Source organism: Kogia breviceps, chromosome 18 (genome assembly GCF_026419965.1).
Source record: "Kogia breviceps isolate mKogBre1 chromosome 18, mKogBre1 haplotype 1, whole genome shotgun sequence".
NCBI lineage: Eukaryota > Metazoa > Chordata > Mammalia > Artiodactyla > Physeteridae > Kogia > Kogia breviceps.
In genome coordinates, this window is record NC_081327.1 from 645,046 (window position 1) to 664,788 (window position 19,743).

Sequence of the window (19,743 nt, forward strand, 5' to 3'; positions counted from 1 at the left end):
ATCAGTTACACTTCTTTTTCAACTTTTTTTAGTGCTTGCTCTAGTTTCCAATCAACATTGACAACTAATCCAAGTCCACTTACAAATAACACTGTATCACTTCACAGATAGTACCTTATAATAAAATATTCCAAATTCTTCCAATACTTCGTATCATTGATGTCATTCATTTCACATATAAATACACACACACACACACACACACACACACACACACACACAGGATGTGCATCAATTAAGATGGGGATCAATTAAGAAAAGTAACATTTGGGGTTTCCCTGGTGGCGCAGTGGTTAGGAATCCGCGTGCCAATGCAGGGGACGTGGGTTAGATCCGTGGTCCGGAAAGATCCCACATGCCACGGAGCAACTAAGCCCATGCAACACAACTACTGAGCCTGCGCTCTGAAGGCTGCAGGCCACAACTACTGAAGCCCACGCACCCTGGAGCCCGTGCTCCGCAACGAGAAAAGCCACCACAATGAGATGCCTGTGCACTGCAACAAAGAGTAGCCCCCGCTCGCCACAACTAGAGAAAGCCCGCACACAGCAATGAAGACCTAATGGAGGCAAAAATAAATAAATTAATTAATTTTTAAAAATTCCTTCTGCTTAAAAAAAAGCAACCTTTTATTTTACCTTATTACTTCTTTGATGTTCTTCTTTTATGTAGGTCTAATTTTCTGACCTCTATAATTCACCTTGTCTCTGAAGTTCTTTTAACATTTCCTCCAATGTAAGTGATATGGTCTAAATATTTATGTCCCCTAAACTTCCTATGTTGAAATCCTAGCTACCAAAGATGATAGTATTAGCAGTTAGAGACTTTGAGGGACTTCCCTGGTGGTCCAGTAGTAAAGAATCTGCCTTCCAATGCAGCGGACGTGGGTTCCATCCCTGGTCGGGGAACTAAGATCCCACATGCCGCGAGGCAACTAAGCCCACGTGTCACAGCTACTGAGCTCGGGTGCCTCAACGAGAGAGCCCACGTGCCACAAACTACAGAGCCCATGCACTCTGGAGCATGCTGTGCCACAACTAGAGAGAAGCCCCCTGCAACGAAGAGCCTCTGCACTGCAACGAAAGACCCTGCATGTCTCAACAAAGATCCCACGTGCTGCAACTAAGACCCGACGCAGCCAAATAAATAAATAAATAAGGAGTTAGGGGCTTTAAGAGGCGTTTCCTGGGGGTGGAATCCTCATGAATGGTGCCTTTATAAAAGAGGCTACAGAGAGATCCCTAGCTCCTGCTACCATGTGAGCACACAGCAAGGAGGTGCCAGCTATGAACCAGGACCTCAGCACAGAATTACCCATGCTGTCACCTTGATCTTGGACTTTCCAAGCCTCCAAAAGTGTGAGAAATAAATGTTTATTTATTTATTTTTTAAATAAACTACCCAGTTTGTGGTATTTCATTATAATAACCAGAATGGACTAAGGTTGCAGATTTGATGGCAACAAATTCCCCATTTTTGTTTATTTGAGGAAGGCTTTGTTTACCCTGCACTATCAAAGGATAATTTTGCCAGGAACAAAATTCTAGGTTGATGTTTTTTTTCTTTTTCAATACTTCAATTATTTCACTTCAATCTCTTGTTGCCTGCACAGTTTCTAAGAAGATGAATCTAATTCTTATCTTTGTTCTGCTATAGGTAAGGGATCTCCCTCCTCCCCCTGCCCTGACTTCTTTCAGGATTTATCTTTGATTTTCTATAATTTGAAAATGATATCACACGTAAAATTTTAGCATTTATCCTCCTTAGTGTTCTCTGAACTTCCGGGTTCTGTGGTTCCTTGTCTGACATTAATTTCTCCCCTAACAATATATCTTGGATAATCCAGTCAAGTGTGAGTGTGAGTCCCTAGTTGGCTCCAGAGACCAAATATGAGATTTTAAAATAAATTTATTTATTTATTTACGGCTACGTTGTCTTCATTGCTGCATATGGGCTTTCTCTAGTTGCGGCGAGCGGGGGCTCCTCTTCGTTGTGGTACACGGGCTTTTCATTACGGTGGCGTCTCACGGAGCACAGGCTCTAGGTGTGCAGGCTTCAGTAGTTGTGGCACGCAGCCTCAGTAGTTGTGGCTTGCAGGCTCTAGAGCGCAGGCTCAGGTGGGCTTAGTTTCTCAACAGACTTAATTGCTCCGCAGCTATGGTATCTTCCCAGACTAGGGCTCAAACCCGTGTCCCCTGCATTGGCAGGTGGATTCTTAACCACTGCACCATCAGGGAAGTCCCCAAATATGAGATTTTTTGACTCAAAGACTGAGTCCTGCTTTTCGACCTCAGAGTCAGAATCCCAACTTTTGCATGCTGTCACCAGGGTGTGCCCAAGCTGTGGACATGGACGGCTGAGTGTCCCTACCAGATGCCTGAGCGGTGGACGGTGGGGTGCTCCTGGGCAGGGTGAGGAGCCTGTGGATCCCCATGAACTGTGCTGCATCCCTCAGTGGACTCCAGGGGCAGATCTACCAGAACTCTGGGTAGGACACAGCCTTAGGTGATTAGCTTCTAGAGGGAGAAGCAGGGATTCAGCCCAGTGGGTCCTTCCTGAGTCTCCACATGGGGCAAATGCAAGGTGTCTCCTTCGGTCCCCGCACTGTCCCAGCCTTCCCACCCAGCATTGTGGTTCTGGCTCTCCCTGCTGTAGTCCTCCATCACCACCACACCTGTACTCCTCCTCCCTCTCTTTAGAGATGCAACCTCAGATCACAGGTGTACCCGCTGACTTGACACATGTGCATCTTGGAGGAAAAGATGTAACCAGGTCCTTCTTAAGGTGTAGAGCAGAGAAAGTGTGCTCCAGACCCCCGCCCTGCACACTCCCAGCCCCAGTACTTATGATACACTGCCTCAGCCGTGAAGGTAGGCAGTGGCCCTGCATCTAGAATGTGGTCCTGGGGTGCAGGTGTCTGAAATAGTATCCAAGTAGGTGGTAAGATCCATAGAATGTAAACACAGTTGGAAATAAACAGTCAACAATTACAGAAAGGTAGAGATGAAAAGAACTTTGGAGAGTTCAGAGGGTGAGAATCCCTTGCAAGGTAACTGGTGGGGTCAGAGGAGGCAACTCAGGATAGTGTGACTGCTCTGATACCTTGTCACTAACAAGGTGAGGCCAACTAGGGTTTCCGCTGACCCCTCAGGGTGTTCAGGGACATACCTCCTCCCTGGCCGGTCAGAATTATGTCTCTGAGGCGTCTGAACCTCCAACTAGCCCGCAGCCCCCGCAGCTGTTGTCTGCCCGGCCTTGTAAAGTCTCCTCCTGCACATGCTAAGTTTAGTTTTCCATCAAACAAACTGGAGGACCTTGAGTAGAATTTTTTAGTTCCTTCTCTGATCACATTCCAAATGAGTGGTGGGAGAATTTACACTTCAGAAATTGGGAAACACTACAAAGCAGGACTACATTTAATGTATTACTGAATGCCTGGACTTAAGTGATGGAGTTTATGTTACTAATACATACTGATCTTAAAAATGTGTGGGATTTGTGGTCATGACATCTTGCATGACATAGAAAATTTGAGGAAAAATCATAACTTAATACAGGTATATCCTACCTGTATTAAAAACAATTATTCTGTATGGCAAATGTTGCTCACTTCATTTAAGAATGAGTAAAATTCCACATATGTCTTTGTTGTTTCGATGTCTTATTTGTAAATGAAACGGGAAACAGCCATAATGCATATTTAAAAAAATAAGCAAATAACAAGAACTGAAACATCACGCATGCACACACACACAAATATACATATACATATATATTTGTAAATATATATATATATATATACACACATACATACAGGTGGCAAACAAAAGACCTGCAAAATGCTCAAAATCATGAATGAGAAAAATGAAATTAAAACCACATTGAGATAGCACTATACACTTATGAAAAGGGCTGACATAAAAGATTAACCATATCAAGCAGAGGCAGGGATATGAAAGAAATGGAACTCTCTAACATACTACTGGTTAATATGCAAAAAAAAGTACAGTCAGTTTAGATCTACCCTGTGACTCAGACACTCCTGACACAAGATCAAAGAAACATACATCCTGGGGCTTCCCTGGTGGCGCAATGGTTGAGTCCGCCTGCCAATGCAGAGGACGCGGGTTCGTGCCCCGGTCCGGGAAGATCCCACATGCAGCGGAGCGGCTGGGCCTGTGAGCCATGGCCGCTGAGCCTGCACGTCTGGAGCCTGTGCTCCGCAACGAGAAAGGCCACAACAGTGAGAGGCCCACGTACCGAAAAAAAAAAAAAAAAAAAAAAAAGAAAGAAAAAGAAACATACATCCATATAAACTGACACAAATGTCTGTAACAGGTTTATTTCCAATAGTCACAACCTAGAAATAACCTAAAGACCCATAAAGAGATGGATAAGGAAATCAACAGTGGTATATCCAAGGATAATATTACTCAGAAAAAAAAGAGGTGAGCTAACCATATCTCAAAGTAATTACAAAACATGAAGGAAATCAGGAAAAAATAAAGAGCTTATTATTCCAAGCATATAAATACAAAAAGATGCAAAGGTTATCTATTGTAAGGGAAAGTAAACCAATGGTTACCTGGAGAAGCTGGAGAGGTAAGAAGAGAGTATAAAAAGACATGAAGTAAATGACAGATATGGTCATTATTGGGACTAGGATGATGTTTTCAGAGGTTCATACCTATGTCAAAACTTATCAAACTGTGCACTTTAAATATAAGTTGCTGAGGACATGTAAATTATATCTTCATAAGGCTTTAAAAATTAGCTCAAGATAAAAAAGAAGAAAAAAACCTATGTCCCACTCTTTATGGAAAATAGGTTGGGCAACCCTGTATTGACTCCAGCATCGCTCTCCTCATGCCCTCTGGAAGGTCAGTCTTGTCTCAGTAGCAGCAAATATAGGGAGCAATGAACGTCTCCACCCAAGTCAAGAGGAGTGCTGCATGGGTCAAGAGAGCCACATCCTCAGGATATGAATCCCCTTTTCTCTTTTTCCTTCCCTGCGCAGTAAGGGCCTTGAGGCGAACATCACTGAGAGGCTACAGCAATCCACAAAACCGGACTAATTTCTCTGACAATGTCCTCAGCTGCACAAGATAAGCATGCCTAGAGGTCCCGAGATTTGTGTACACACAGATCCTGCAGTCACAGAAACATTTCTGGCTACACTTTTAGAAGACGAACATTTCATCTAGCTGGCTGCAGTCTGCTCCACTACCTACTAGAATTTCCATACCTATTATGGTTTCCCTTGGAACCAACAGTCTTAAAACCAGTGAGACTAGTCCAGTGACTTGTGGCCATCAGGGAATGTGGGTCTTTGTAGACCTGGAGAAAATATCCCCTCAACAGTGCTGGGATACCCTGTGATATCTACCTTGAGTAAGAAAAAAATCATGCGGCTCTCATAAGCACTCTTAAGATTCTCACACGTCCCCCTCCATAGAGTCATCCAAGACTCATAAAAAACATAGGATACAGGCCTCAAATGAGGAAGGGAAAGCCCTGCAGTCTTTCCTAGGAGGCTCTATGCAGCAATGCAAATTTGGTCAAAATTGTCAAGTTGTTTTCTGCCATCATGCTGTCCCTCCTCGGGCACAGCGTGTGAGACCCATAAAAACTTCTTCTCCCCTTCATGCCTGTAGAGCACAAATTTGTACTAGTTTATAAACTACCCTACACAGGAACAGAACTCCTCAAATTAATGAGGACTTCAAGGCCTTAGTTATTATTCAAGCCAAGGCAATGTGTGGCCGAGAGTTCTAGAGTCCATGAGTTGCAAGCTGTAAAGACACATCACAAGTATCATGTGACACCAGCATGTCCCTGAAAATTGTAGTCTTTGTTGGAATGCTGCCAGCAAACTCAAATGATGTTCTATGGAACATTGGGTCAGGTCCATGCTCAAGGTAATCAGAGGAGGGAAATATCCCCTAGGGCTCAGGCAACTCCTAATTTGGCCAACACAGCGGGGGGACAGAGTCAGCTTCCCTGAGCACACCAGGTTGGTGACTGATGCACACTGTGTGGGCCTGCCAGCCAGTAGAGATAAAATGGCCTTCCCACATAACTGGGGATTCTCCCCACTGTGCATGCTCAGATGTATGAGAGTTAATTCAGACAGATGGCTCCTCAGATAGTTTCAAGTGCCCTTATACTGAACACTGAAACTGCACATTTGCTGCACATCTATGCCATTGTGTAGTGTGAACTCTCTGGTGTTGAAAGAGGTTACATTTTTCTATACAGTAAGTCCCCTACATACGAACCTTCAAGTAGTGAGCTTTCAAAATGCGAACATGCGTTCTCATGTCCAATCACGAGTTAGTTCATGTGTCTGGCGTACATTTTAACATGTGTGTATCCTCCACAAGTGCTTGAGCTTTTGCGTACTTACTGTACAGTACTGTATAGAGTAGTACAGTATCTTTATTTCAAGCCCAGAGTGTCCAGAAACAAGCATAAAAGCAGAGGTGATGTGAAAGATGTTGGACGATGTGGACCAGCAACAAACTACGAACACTGTAGAAGAGTCCCTGGATCTCATCAGGCTCAGCCTGGAGGAGTAAAAATGAGAAACAACACAGAGCTTCGAGGCAGGTTACATTTAAATATGATATTGGGAGATGTGGAAGAAACTATGACAACTATAGAAACTGATGAAGAAACATATGAAGAAATATATAAATCAACAAAATGGAATATTCCAATGCTCTTTTTCCGGGGAGATGGTGTTGTCCTAGTTGCCCCACCATTGAGAGTTGGCTGAAACAAAGAATTTGTCCTGTGTGGAAAATGAGATTTTGTATGATTGCCTCTTTAAATGTACAAGATATTCAAAAGAGAAACTGGTGTACAGTTTGATATTAAGAAAAAAACAAGAATTCTTCTACTCCTGAAATAAGTTGACTTGCAGATAACTCACAAATTCTTAGGCTAAATGGCAGTTTAATTTTCTCCAACCCTTCCAATAAATGTGATCACCAAGATGCAGAACTTTTTCAGGAGTTCATTTGCCCCACTGTTTTTTCAGACAATTTCTGGGTGTTTTTTTGTGTGTGTGGTACACGGGCCTCCCACCACTGTTGCCTCTCCTGTTGCAGAGTTCAGGCTCCGGACGTGCAGGCTCAGCGGCCATGGCTCACGGGCCCAGTGGCTCCGCGGCAAGTGGGATCTTCCCAGACCGGGGCACAAACCCGTGTCCCCTGCATCGGCAGGCGGACTCTCAACCACTGTGCCACCAGGGAAGCCCTGTTTCCTTTTCTGATTTAAAAAAAAAAAAAAAAAAAAGCAATGGTGATGTACCTGATTCTACTGTACTTTTCAAGGTACTGCAAAGTATGATTAAAAATGTTTTATTTTATGTGTTTATTTTTTATGTATTATTTGTGTGAAAAGTATTATAAACCTATTACAGTACAGTACTATATAGCCCATTGTTAGTTGGGTACCTAGGCTAACTCTGCTGAACTTAAGAACAAATTGGACTTACAAACTCACTCTTGGAACAGAACTTGTTAGTTTGTATAAGACTTACTGTAAAAGGTTTCCCACATTCACTGCACTCTTAAGGCCTTTCTCCACTGTGACCTCTCTGATGACAACGCAGTTTGGACGTGGTAATAAAAGATTTCCCGCATGCATTGCACACATAAGGCCTTTCTCCAGTGTGAACCCTCTGATGATAATGGAGAGTGGAACTACAGGTAAAAGATTTACCACATTCACTGCACTCATAAGGCCTTTCTCCTGTGTGAATTCTCTGGTGTATTATGAGGTTATTTCTTTGGATAAAGGATTTCCCACATTCGCTACACTCATAAGGTCTTTCTCCAGAATGAACTCTCTGATGATAATGGAGGTCAGACCTAGAGATAAAAGATTTCCCACATTCACTGCACTCATAAGGTCTTTCTCCAGTGTGAGCTCTCTGATGGTAACGAAGGCTGGAGCTGAAGGTAAAAGATTTCCCACATTCATTGCACACATAAGGCCTTTCTCCTGTATGAATTCTCTGGTGTAAAATGAGGTTATTTCTCCGATTAAAGGATTTCCCACATTCACTGCACTCGAAAGGTCTTTCTCCTGTGTGAACTCTCCAGTGTTGAATGAGTGTCCACCTATTATTAAAAGATTTCCCACATTCAGTGCACTTAAAAGGCTTTTCACCAGTGTGAGCTTTCTGGTGCTGATTCAATTGGGATCCATATTTAAACAACTTGCCACACTCACGACATTCATAAGGCCTTTCTCCTGTGTGAACTCTCTGGTGTTGAATGAGAACCCACCTATTGTTAAAAGATTTCCCACATTCACTGCACTCATAAGGCCTTTCTCCAGTGTGAACTCTTTGATGATAATGAAGGTTAGAGCTAGTGGTAAAAGACTTCCCACATTCACTGCACTCATAAGGCCTTTCTCCTGTGTGAGATCTCTGATGGTATCTGAGGGCAGGCCTAGAGATAAAAGATTTCCCACAGTCACGACACTCATAAGGCCTTTCTCCTGTGTGAGATCTCTGATGATAAGTGAGGGCTGAGCTAGAGGTAAAAGATTTTGAACATTCACTGCACACGTAACTGTTTTCTCCATTGCGCCAAGTGTGGGGAGAAATGAGGACAGATTTGTAGGGTAAGGACTTCCCACATTTACTGCACTTGTACTGCCTTGCCCCAGTATGAATGCTTTGATGTTGACTGACGGTTGAGCTTTGCCTGAAGGATTTTCCAGATTCACCACACACATGAAGCCTTTCTCCAGCGTGGACTCTCCGGTGTACAACAAATGAGGATTTGTACCTGAATGTTTTCCCACATTCACTGCACACAAAACAAGGTCTTCCAGTGTGGACCCCCTGGTCCTGAACAAGTGTGTGTTTGGGGCTGAGGGCTTTCTTGCATTCTCCCCAGGTGTGATGACTTCTCCTGCCTTGTGAAGTTGACCCGCACTGGGTGACTGTGTTTGGCTTGTCAACAGTACAAGTGGCCTGTTCCTGCAGATGTCCCACAATGGTCAGGAAGTCCTTTTCAAACTCCCTACAGGTAAATGGTTTCTGTGACACATGGAACCTGCAGCTCTTCACAAACAAGGCCTCATCCACACTGCTTCTGAGAGTTTTCTCTCCCATGTGCTGCTCCTGGTGCTGTTTAAAGTTTGCACTAAAATAAAATAGTTTCACGCATGCCCCACACCTCAACAGTTTCTGGCTGTGTTGTGTCTCCTGATCCTCAGCCAAGTGGAAAACATTTCTCAAGACTGGACCACACATCTCACAGGGGTGCGTCTTCTGGGAAGACAAAGCTGCCTTGGGAGTCCTAGCCTGTGACACTCCTAGAGAAGCGATCTGTTCAAAAGTTGCCTCTGCATCCTCTGTGCCACAGCAGCAACCTGAACAGAAAGAAATGCTGGTCAAGTGCATGTTGACTATAGGGAAGGGTCAAGCTCATCACAGATGTGCATTTGTCTCAACTACAAAACAGACAAAAAACAATTAACAAGATGGCAACTGTAAGTCCTTACAAAATTCTACAATTCAAAAACAGCAGCAAGGGGACTTCCTTGGTGGTGCAGTGGTTAAGAATCCGCCTGCCAATGCAGGGGACAGGGGTTCAAGCCCTGGTCCAGGAAGATCGCACATGCCGCAGAGCAACTAAGCCCATGTGCCACAACTACTGAGGCCGCGCTCTAGAGCCCGTGAGCCATAACCACTGAGCCCGTGTGCCACAACTACTGAGCCTGCATGCCACAACTACTGAGCCTGCATGCCACAACTACTGAGCCCACATGCTGCAACTACTGAAGCCCGAGAACCTACAGCCCATGCTCTGCAATAAGAGAAGCCACTGCAATGAGAAGCCCGTGCACCACAACATACAGTAGCACCCGCTCGCCACAATTAGAGAAAGTCCACGTGCAGCAACGAAGACCCAATGCAGCCATAAATAAATAAATAAATTTAAAAACAAAAAGAAAACAGCAGCAAGGACTTCCCTAGTGGTCCAGTTGTTAAGACTCCACGCTTCCACCGCAAGGGGCATGGGTTTGATCCCTGGTCGGGGAACTAAGATTCCACATGCCATGTGGCGTGGCCAAAAACAAAAAACAAAACAAAAAAGCCCCAGCAGCCAAATCGATAAAAGAACTAGATCCAATCATACGTTGCCACAAAGAGACTCACTTCAGCATTAAGGACACACATAGGCTGAAAGTGAAGGCAACATAAAGACATTTCATGCAAATGGAAAACCAAAAGCCAGCAGGAGTAGCTGTACTTATATCAGACAAAATGAACATTAAGTGAAAATCTGCCACAACAGACAAAGAGGTTTGTGATATAATGATAAAGGAGTTAATTCATCAAGAGACTATAACAATGGTAAGTGTATATGCACCTAACATTGGAGCACAAAAATATATGAATCAAATATTAACCAATCTGAAGGCAGAAATAAACAGGAACACAATAACAAGGGACTTCAATATTCTCCTTTCAACAACAGGTAGATCATCCAGACAGAAATTCAACACGAAAACTTTGGACTGGAACTATACTTTAGATTAAATGGACATATACAAAACATAGCATCCAAATGCAGCAGAATACACATTCTCCTCAAGTGCATATAGAACACTCCCTAAAAAATAAAAATTTAAAAAACCCAAACAAAGAACAACAAAAGAACATTCCCTAGAGCAGATAATATGTTATAGGTTATAAAACCAGATCTAACAAATTTAAGGAGATCAAAATAATACAAGGTATCTTTGCTGACCATAATGGTATGAAACAAGAAATCAGTAACACGAGGAAAGTGGGGAAATTCACAAATATGTGTAAATTAAACAACACAATCATGAAAAAACAATAGGTCTCAGAAGAAACCCAAAAACACCTTAAGACAAATGAAAACAGAAACACAAAGTACCAAAACTTATGGGACACAGCAAAAGCAGTTCAAAGAGGGAAATTTAGATAAATAAATGCCTAATGTAGGCATTTATAGAAAAATAAAAATCTTGGCTTCACAGTTGACATCTACCAAACACTCAAAGAAGATTAAATACCTATTCTTTTCAAACTCTTCCAAAATACTGAAGAAAAAGGAATGCTTCCTAACTCATTTTACTAGGCTAACATCACCTGATACCAAAAACAGACGAAGACAACACAAAAAAAGAAAATTAAAGGACAACATCTCTGATGAACACAGATGCAAAAATACTGAACAAAGTATTAGCAAACTAAACACAACAGTAAAAGGATCTCAGACCATGATTATTCCAGGGATGCAAGGATGTTTCAACATCTACCAATCAATCAATGTGATAAATCACATTAACAAATGTGATCACATTCAACATCACATTCAAAAAATGAAGGATTAAAACCATATGATCATCTCAATAGATACAGAAAATGTATCTGGCAAGATTCATCACCCATTTATGATTAAAAACTCTGAAAGAAGTGGGTAAAGAAAGAACATACCTCAACATAATAAAGTCCATATATGAAAAACCCCTCAGCTGACATCAAACTCAATTGTGAAAAGTCAAAAGCTATCCCTTTAAAATCAGGAACAAAAAAAGGATGTCCACTATCTCCACTCTTCTTCAACATAGTATTGGAAGTCCTAGCCAGAGCAGTAAGGCAAGAAAAACAAAAGGCATCTAAAGTGTAAAGGAAGATGTAAAATTTTCACTATTTGCAGGTAACATAATTTTACACATAGAAAACTCTAAAGACTCCACCAAAAAACTAGTAGAAATAATCAACAAATAAAGTTGCAGAGTACAAAATCAACATACAAAACTCAGCTGAATGTCTAAACTCGAGCAATGAGCTAGCAAAAAAAAGGAATTAAGAAAACAATCTCTTTTAAATGGCAGCAAAAAGGATAAAATACATAGGTATAAACTTAACTACAGATGAAGACCCGTACAATGAAAACTATAAGACATTATTGAAAGACTGAAAAAGAAATCTTTTCAAACAAATGGAAAGATATTCCATGCTCATTGATCTTATGAATTAACATTGTTAAAAGGTCCATATTAGGGACTTCCCTGGGAGTCCAGTGGGTAAGACTCCGAGCTCCCAATGCAGGGGGCCTGGGTTCGATCCCTGGTCAGGGAACTACATCCCACATGCATGCTACAACTAAGACCCGGCGCAGCCTAAATAAATAAATAAATCTACTCTTAAAAAAGTCCATATTGGGACTTCCCTGGTGGCGCAGTGGTTAAGACTCCGCCTGCCAATGAATGCAGGGGACATGAGTTCGAGCCCTGGTGTGGGAAGATCCCACATGCTGCGGAGCAACTAAGCCAGTGTGCCACAGCTACTGAGCCTGTGCTCTAGAGCTCACGAGCCACAACTACTGAGCCTGCACACAACTACTGAAGCCCACACACCTAGAGCCTGTGCTCCGCAACAAGAGACGCCACTACAATAAGAAGCCCATGCAGTGCAGTGAAGAGTAGTCCCAATCACCGCAAGTAGGGAAAGCCCGTGCGCAGCAAGAAGACCCAACGCAGCCAAAATAATAATAATAATAATAAATAAAAAATCCATTTATAAAAACTAAATAGGGGCTTCCCTGGTGGCACAGTGATTGAGAATCCGTCTGCCAGTGCAGGGAACACGGGTTCGATCCCTGGTCTGGGAAGATCCCACATGCTGTGGAGCAACTAAGCCCATGCACCGCAACTACTGAGCCCGTGCTCTAGAGCTTGTGAGCCACAACTACTGAGCCCACATGCCACAACTACTGAAGCCCACATGCCTAGAGCCCACGATCTGCAGCAAGAGAAGCCACTGCAATGAGAAGCCTGTGCACTGAAATGAAGAGTAGCCCCCGCTTGCCACAACTAGAGAAAGCCCATGTGCAGTGAAGACCCAACAGAGCTAAAATAGAAAAAAAAAAAAAAAAACACTAAATAAAATAAAATGTCCATATTACCTAAAGCAGTTTACAGATTGAAAGCAATCCCTATTGAAATCCCATAAAAAATAAATTTATAAAAATAAATAAAATAAAATGTCCATATTACCTAAAGAAATCTACAGATTGAATGCAATCCCTACTGAAATCCCAATGACATTTTTCACAGAAATAAAACAAAAAATTCTACAATTTACATAAAACCACAAAAGATCACAAATAGCCAAAGCAACCTGAGATTAAAAAAAAAAACACAAAACACAAAGCTAGGGGAATTCCCTGCAATCCAGTGGTTAGGACTCAGCGCTTTCACAGCAGTGGCCTGGGTTCAATCCCTGGTCCAGGAACCAAGATCCAACATGTCACATTACATGGCCCAAACAAAGAAATAAACAAACACCAAAAAACAAACAAAACAAACAAAAAAACCCCCAAACAACAACAAAAACAAAGCTATAGGTTTCACAACCTGATTTCAAACTATATTACAAAGCCATAGTAATCAAAACAGCATGGTATTGGCAGAAAACATACATGGATCAAAAGAAACAGAATTGGGAACCCAAAAATAAACCCACAGATATGTGGACAATTAAGATTGATAACGGAGCAAAAACCATACAATGGAGAAAGGTCAATTAATGGTGTTGGGAAAACTGGACAGTCACATGCAAAGAAATTAAACTAGACCTCTATCTCACATCATACACAGAAGTCAACTCAAAAAGAATTAAAGACTTGAATGTAATATATGAAACCATAAAACTCCCAGAAGAAAACACAGGCAGCATACTCTTCGACATCGGTCTTACCAATCAATAACTTTCTAGATATGTCTCTTCAGGGAAGGGAAACAAAGGAAAAAATAAACAAATGGGATTACATCAAACCAAAAAGCTTCTGCACAGCAAAGGAAACCACCAATAAAATGAAAAGACATCCTGGGACTTCCCTGGTGGTCCAGTGGTTAAGACTGCCTTTCCACTGCAAGGGGCATGGGTTCGATCCTTTGTTGGGGAACTAAGATCCTGCATGCCATGCAGCAAACCACCACCCCCACCCCCCACCCAAAAAAAGACATCCTATTGAATGGGAGAAGATATCTGCAAGTGATATATCTAATAATGGGTTACTATCCAAAATATATAAAGAACTCACACAACTCAACAACAATAACAAAACCAAAACGACCCAATTAAAAAATGGGCAGAGGAGCTGAACAGACATCTTTCCAAAAGACATACAGATGGCCAAAAGGAACAAAACCAGTATCTCCATGAAATACATGCACGGGCATATGTGTATATGTGTGTGTATATATATATGTATATATATATATGTATATATATATATATACATATATATATATATATATATTCATCAGGGGATGAAATGATACAGAAAATATGATATACACATACATACATGCACCAGCTTTCCCATGCATATGTGTGCAGAAATACTCAGCCATGAAAAAGGAAAAACTGCCACTTGCAACAAGGATGAACCTAAAGGACATTATGCTAAGTGAAATAAGCCACAGAGAGAAAGACAAATACTGTAATTACTTATATATAGAGTCTTAAAAAAAGTAAAACTTCGAGAAACATAAAGCAGAATGCCAGATATTGAGGGTTAAAGAAATGGGGAGATGTTGGTCAAAAACACTTTCAGTTATAAGATGAATAAGTTCTAAGGATCGAATGTGTAGCATAGTGACTATAGTTATTTATTCATTTTTTAATTTTCTTCTAAATTTATTTATTTATTTATTTATTTTGGCTGCATTGAGTCTTCTTGCTGCGTGTGGGATTTAGTTACGACAAGCAGGAGCTACCCTTCACGCAGTGCGTGGGCTTCTCATTGCAGTGGCTTCTCTTGTTGTGGAGCACAGGCTTCAGTAGTTGCAGCACATGGACTCAGTGGTCATGGCTTGCAGGCTCTAGAGTGCAGGCTCAGTAGTTGTGGCACACAGGCTTAGTTCTCCATGGCATATGGGATCTTCCTGGACCAGGGCTCGAACCCAGGTCCCCTGCATTGTTAGGCGTTTTCTTAACCACTGTGCCACCAAGGAAGTCCACTATAGTTATTTATTAACACTGTATTGTACACTTGAAACTGCTAAAAGAGTAGATCCTAGGTGTTCTCACACACGTCCACATAGAAAAGTAATTATGTCAGGTGACAGGTGTGTTAAATAACTTCACAATGGTAATTATTTTATAATATATATGGGGCTTCCCTGGTGGCGCAGCGGTTGAGAGTCCGCCTGCTGATGCAGGGGACGCGGGTTCGTGCCCCGGTCCGGGAAGATCCCACGTGCCGCGGAGCGGCTGGGCCCGTGAGCCGTGGCCGCTGCGCCTGCGCGTCCGGAGCCTGTGCTCCGCAACGGGAGAGGCCACGACAGTGAGAGGCCCGCGAACCGCAAAAAAAAAAAAAAAAAAAAAAAAAAAAAAATATATATATATATATAATATATATGTATATCAAATCATCACGTTATATATATTAAATACAGAAATTTTGTCAATTATACCTCAATAAAGTTGGGGCAGGATGAAATGGATAGAAGAGGTCTAAACATCACAAAAAGAACTACATAGGATAGAGTTCAATAGTAGTCCATGACAATGGCTGCAATTCCATAAACAGGCAGGCACAAGAAATTGTCAGATAAAGGAGTGGCCACAGAAACTGCATGGATCTGGACACACTGACCCATCCACGGAAAGGGCAAGCAAGCTGCATCCATTAGCCTTACTGTAAGACTACTGACCTCAAATCCTTCCCTATGAGGGTTTGGTACAGCAGGTATTAGGGCTGTAGGGGAGAAAAGAGGGTAGTGCAAACATCCCAGCCCTAACTACCACAACTACCCAGAACACTGGGGAAGCAAGCAGTGCCTACACCACATGCAGGACAGAGCACCTTCTGGGGGCGGTGAGGCAGAATACAGACCCTAGCCCAGGTCACTGTGGAGGGTGAGGGTTTTACCCAGTGAGGATATAAGTGCGTAGCTCTCGAGCATCACATCAAGGTACAGGCGTATCTGAGCCTCATCAAGGAGCCTCCATTCCTCCCAGGAGAAGTACACGGCAATATCTTCAAAGGTCACACCAACCTGTCACAAAGGGGACAGATGAAAGCTTGAACATTCTCCGAGAAATCACAACACATGTCCCCCCACACCTATGCCATTCCCATCCTCCACTGGAGCTCCCCACCTCAGAGGAGATACCAGGCCCTGGTGCCACTGATGCCTGCTCTCTCTTCATCATCCCATTTTATCACTGTGTTCAGCCCTCAGCAGTAACTGGCAGGGCGGGGGTGCACCCAGATGCCATCTAATCTCTAGGCTTGGCCGGTAATATCCCGTCCCTCCAGCCAAGCAATTCCCCTGGAGTCTCTCAAACTGTGGGAATCCAGACACAGCCAAATGTAAGCTCATGCTTTACCTGTAAATCCTCAACACCAGGCCTGGGGGCCATCAGCTCACACTTCCTCTCCATGTGCACATCCTTCTGTAGATGACATTTCTCTCACAATTTCAGACCCTACAGTTGCACTTCCACATCCCTGCACCACACCATAGAATTCTCCCTGAACATACTCACACATTTGGCACTTGGCATCCAGAGAGGGCTTAAGAAATTCAAAGAAGATTCGGTACAACCCCAGTCCTCTGATGGATCCAACACCAGAGTAAGCCACAAATGCTGCTTAGAAGATCTCCCCTACTGCCTCTAATCTTTGCTTCAGTATTAGTCACCCAGAACCACATATGAATTTCATATTGCCTCAACTCTCTTCAACTATTTAACTGCCAGTTCTGCCCTTTCAGCAGCCACAACACTCCTCTCTCTCTCAACCTCTGTAAAAACAAAACAAAACAAAACAAAAACCCAGTCCTAAAAACCTCCCTGCCAGGCACAGTGACCCACAAACGACGACATTTGCCGCGGACCATATCCTCTAGCAAGCCTCAAATGTCCGAGACCGCGTCAAAGCTCACCATAAAATTATGGAGAAGCCACATAGTAGTAATACTAAATAAGCAACAGCCCCAGTCTCACTGCCTTCTTGTCTCAACTACTCCTAAGTCTCCTCAGCAGTCGCTTGTCCACTCATCCCATGGAAGCCTCGGACTCCCGCCAGATCAACCTCTCTCCCATACCGTTCCCACTGCCGCTTCTCTACCTCACTTGGGTCTGCAATGCCCAGCAAACCAACCAGGCCCTGAGCCAGAGAACCACTCCTCAGCACACACCAGTCTTTCTGACCTACTAATACCATGGCCCCTATAACCTGTACTCCCCTCCTAAATGTGATCCACAGCTCCACCCTGGTCCACACACTGGCCATCACTTTTGAAAGTTTCAATTCGTGAACACCTTCCCCAGTTTTCCAGACCTGCCTGTCCAGCTGCCCACTTGTTGCCTACACTCACTCTTCTCAGACTCTTAACAGAGCCAAAACAAACTTATAACATTCCCAAGAAAAATTAACCTGCTGCTAACGTCCCCATCCAGTTGATGGGCCTTCCATCCCTTCGTCTACTAGGACCAATACCCCTATGGTCATCCCTCACTACTTCCTTTCTCTCGGCACCAGCAACACCCACAATTTGGTTTGTTCCTTCTCAAAAAATTGATCCAGAATTCAATCACTTCTCGCATATCCAAGACAGTCACTCTGGTCCATCAACATTCACCTAGGCTATTGCTATTAATCCGTCCGTGCTTCCTGTCTCCTCTCTTACCCCCCTAATTTGTTCTATTCTTTGCAGCCAGAGGAAGCCTATTTTGGTCTGGGTGAGATCACTTCCCACCTGCGATTCAACCCTGCATCACCTGTGTAATAAACAGCTAACTTTTTTTTTTTTTTGGCCACACCATGCGGCCTGTGGGATCTTAGTTCTCCGACCGGGGATTGAAACCCGCCCTTGGCAGTGAGAGCGCGGAGTCCTAACCACTGGACCGCCAGGGAAGTCCCATAAACGGCCAACTTTTCATGCAGCAACGCTGCAAGCTTAACTCTGGGCAGCTGCATCTTGTTCCTAGCAGAAACAATCGAGAATTGCCCCAGTCCCTGATCAGTCAGAACTCCAAACCTCTGCACGTGACGGTGCCGGTCCCTCTGTGACCCTCTGCCACGCGCCAGCACACTGTCAGAAGAAACAAGGCCCCACCCACGGCCGCCTCACCGTCCTGGACACCGGGGCCTGGGCTGCGGGCACGTGAGCAGGCGCCCCGCACTGGGGGCTTTAGTGTCTGGTGGGGTGAGGGCGGAGAGTGGCCGGAGGACGAGCGTTTACCTGACGCGGGTCCCTCGGCGCTGCTGCCGCCATCGGACTCTCTGGGCGGAGCGGGGCCGGAGCTGCGGGAGAGGAAACAAGACGCGGGCACGGCGATCACTCTCCTGGGCCTGGTGCGGGGCCCTCGGGTGGCGTCACCGAGCCTCAGACCCGCCTCTGTGCAGCGGGTACCTTCTCAGTCTCGTCACCTCTTCCCAGCACCGGTAACCGAAGCTTTCGAATTGTGAAAACGCTCGAGTACGTTCAAAATGACGTCCACAACGAGGCGGCCGGAAGTCCCGCCCTGACGCTATTGCGTCCCAGGAAAACCCGGCTTCTCTTGCCTTAATTGGCTGATCTTCGCAGCCACCCATCGCACAGCCGTCTGGGTAATGTATTTCCCTGAAATCCACAACCGTAGGTCCAGTATGTTACAACTCTGACATCTTGGAGGAAAGGCGAAGCTACACCGCGAGGACTTACCGCTAGGAAAACCAACCACAGTCCAGAGACGGAGGACGGCATTGCTTCTTCTTAAAGAGAGTGCACTCAGATGGTTGAGAAATACTATCCGTAGCTGATCACCCAAGTGTTTGGAGACGTTATTTCAGGCTTGTGAAGCTCAGCGTGTTCCCAGAGTCGAAGAGTATCTTTCGAGATGCTCTCAAATCCATTAATCCAAATGTACATACCATTACAGAGTCATTTAGACAAATAATGGAGCCACTGGCAACTGAAGCTAATAAACAATAGTGTACTCTCCGTCTGAGTATGTTTGGTAAAGACAAAATAAACACCCCAGAAAGTGTAGCGATAAGAAAGATAGAAGGATGTTGCGCCACCTTGAGGAAGGAGTACAAAGATGGGTCTTTGACGGTGATTCCCACAGAGAACATGTCTCCTGCCTGTACAGTTAAATACTGTGTCCACTTCATTGAGCAACACTTTCATCTACTTAATATATCTTACTTCATATCCTCACATGTATTCAATTCCTTTCTGAATCTGATATCTGTCTCAAAAAGAGAAAAAACAAATGACATTTTGACATGGGACAATGGCTGCAGTGTTTTGCCATATTCCATCGTTATTTATCATTTCATGGTTGGTCTTGTTTCATCTACCCCATGCACCTTAGTATATTATTTCACCTGTAATCCTAGACAGCTTGTTTTATTGTTTGGGGGGTTTTTTTGTTTGTTTTTTGGGTGTTTTTTTTTTTTGCGGTACGCGGGCCTCTCACTGTTGTGGCCTCTCCCGTTGCGGAGCACAGCCTCCAGACGCGCACTCTCAGCGGCCATGGCTCACGGGCCCAGCCGCTCCGCGGCATGTGGGATCCTCCTGGACCAGGGCATGAACCCGTGTCCCCTGCATCGGCAGGCAGCTCTCAACCACTGCGCCACCAGGGAAGCCCCAACAGCTTGTATTTTAATGTATAAACTCTACAGAATTTGTTTTTAAAATGTAAGGGTTCTTTCATAAATCCAATAACTTTAG

At 43.8% G+C, this 19,743-nt stretch overlaps 1 protein-coding gene and 1 pseudogene across 2 annotated transcripts in view; one reads left to right on the forward strand and one right to left on the reverse strand.

Moving 5' to 3' along the window:
- The first annotated feature begins 6,494 nt into the window (after positions 1-6,494).
- On the forward strand, positions 6,495-6,778 carry LOC136793086 (U6 snRNA-associated Sm-like protein LSm3 pseudogene; annotated as a pseudogene).
- Positions 6,779-7,362: 584 nt separating this feature from the next.
- The window catches only part of LOC131744791 (zinc finger protein 850-like), a 55,008-nt gene continuing 42,627 nt past the window's right edge, over positions 7,363-19,743 (reverse strand). The window contains exons 3-5 of one of the 2 annotated variants that reach the window (XM_059044658.2): positions 18,268-18,329; positions 15,948-16,074; positions 7,363-9,396 (exon numbers count right to left, since the gene is read on the reverse strand). In XM_059044658.2, coding sequence (XP_058900641.2) covers positions 7,577-9,396; positions 15,948-16,074; positions 18,268-18,329 — 2,009 coding nt within the window. In that variant the 3' untranslated portion in view covers positions 7,363-7,576. Of the gene's footprint in view, positions 9,397-15,911; positions 16,075-18,267; positions 18,330-19,743 lie in introns of both variants that reach the window. The other variant, XM_067019844.1, reaches the window with a different exon arrangement.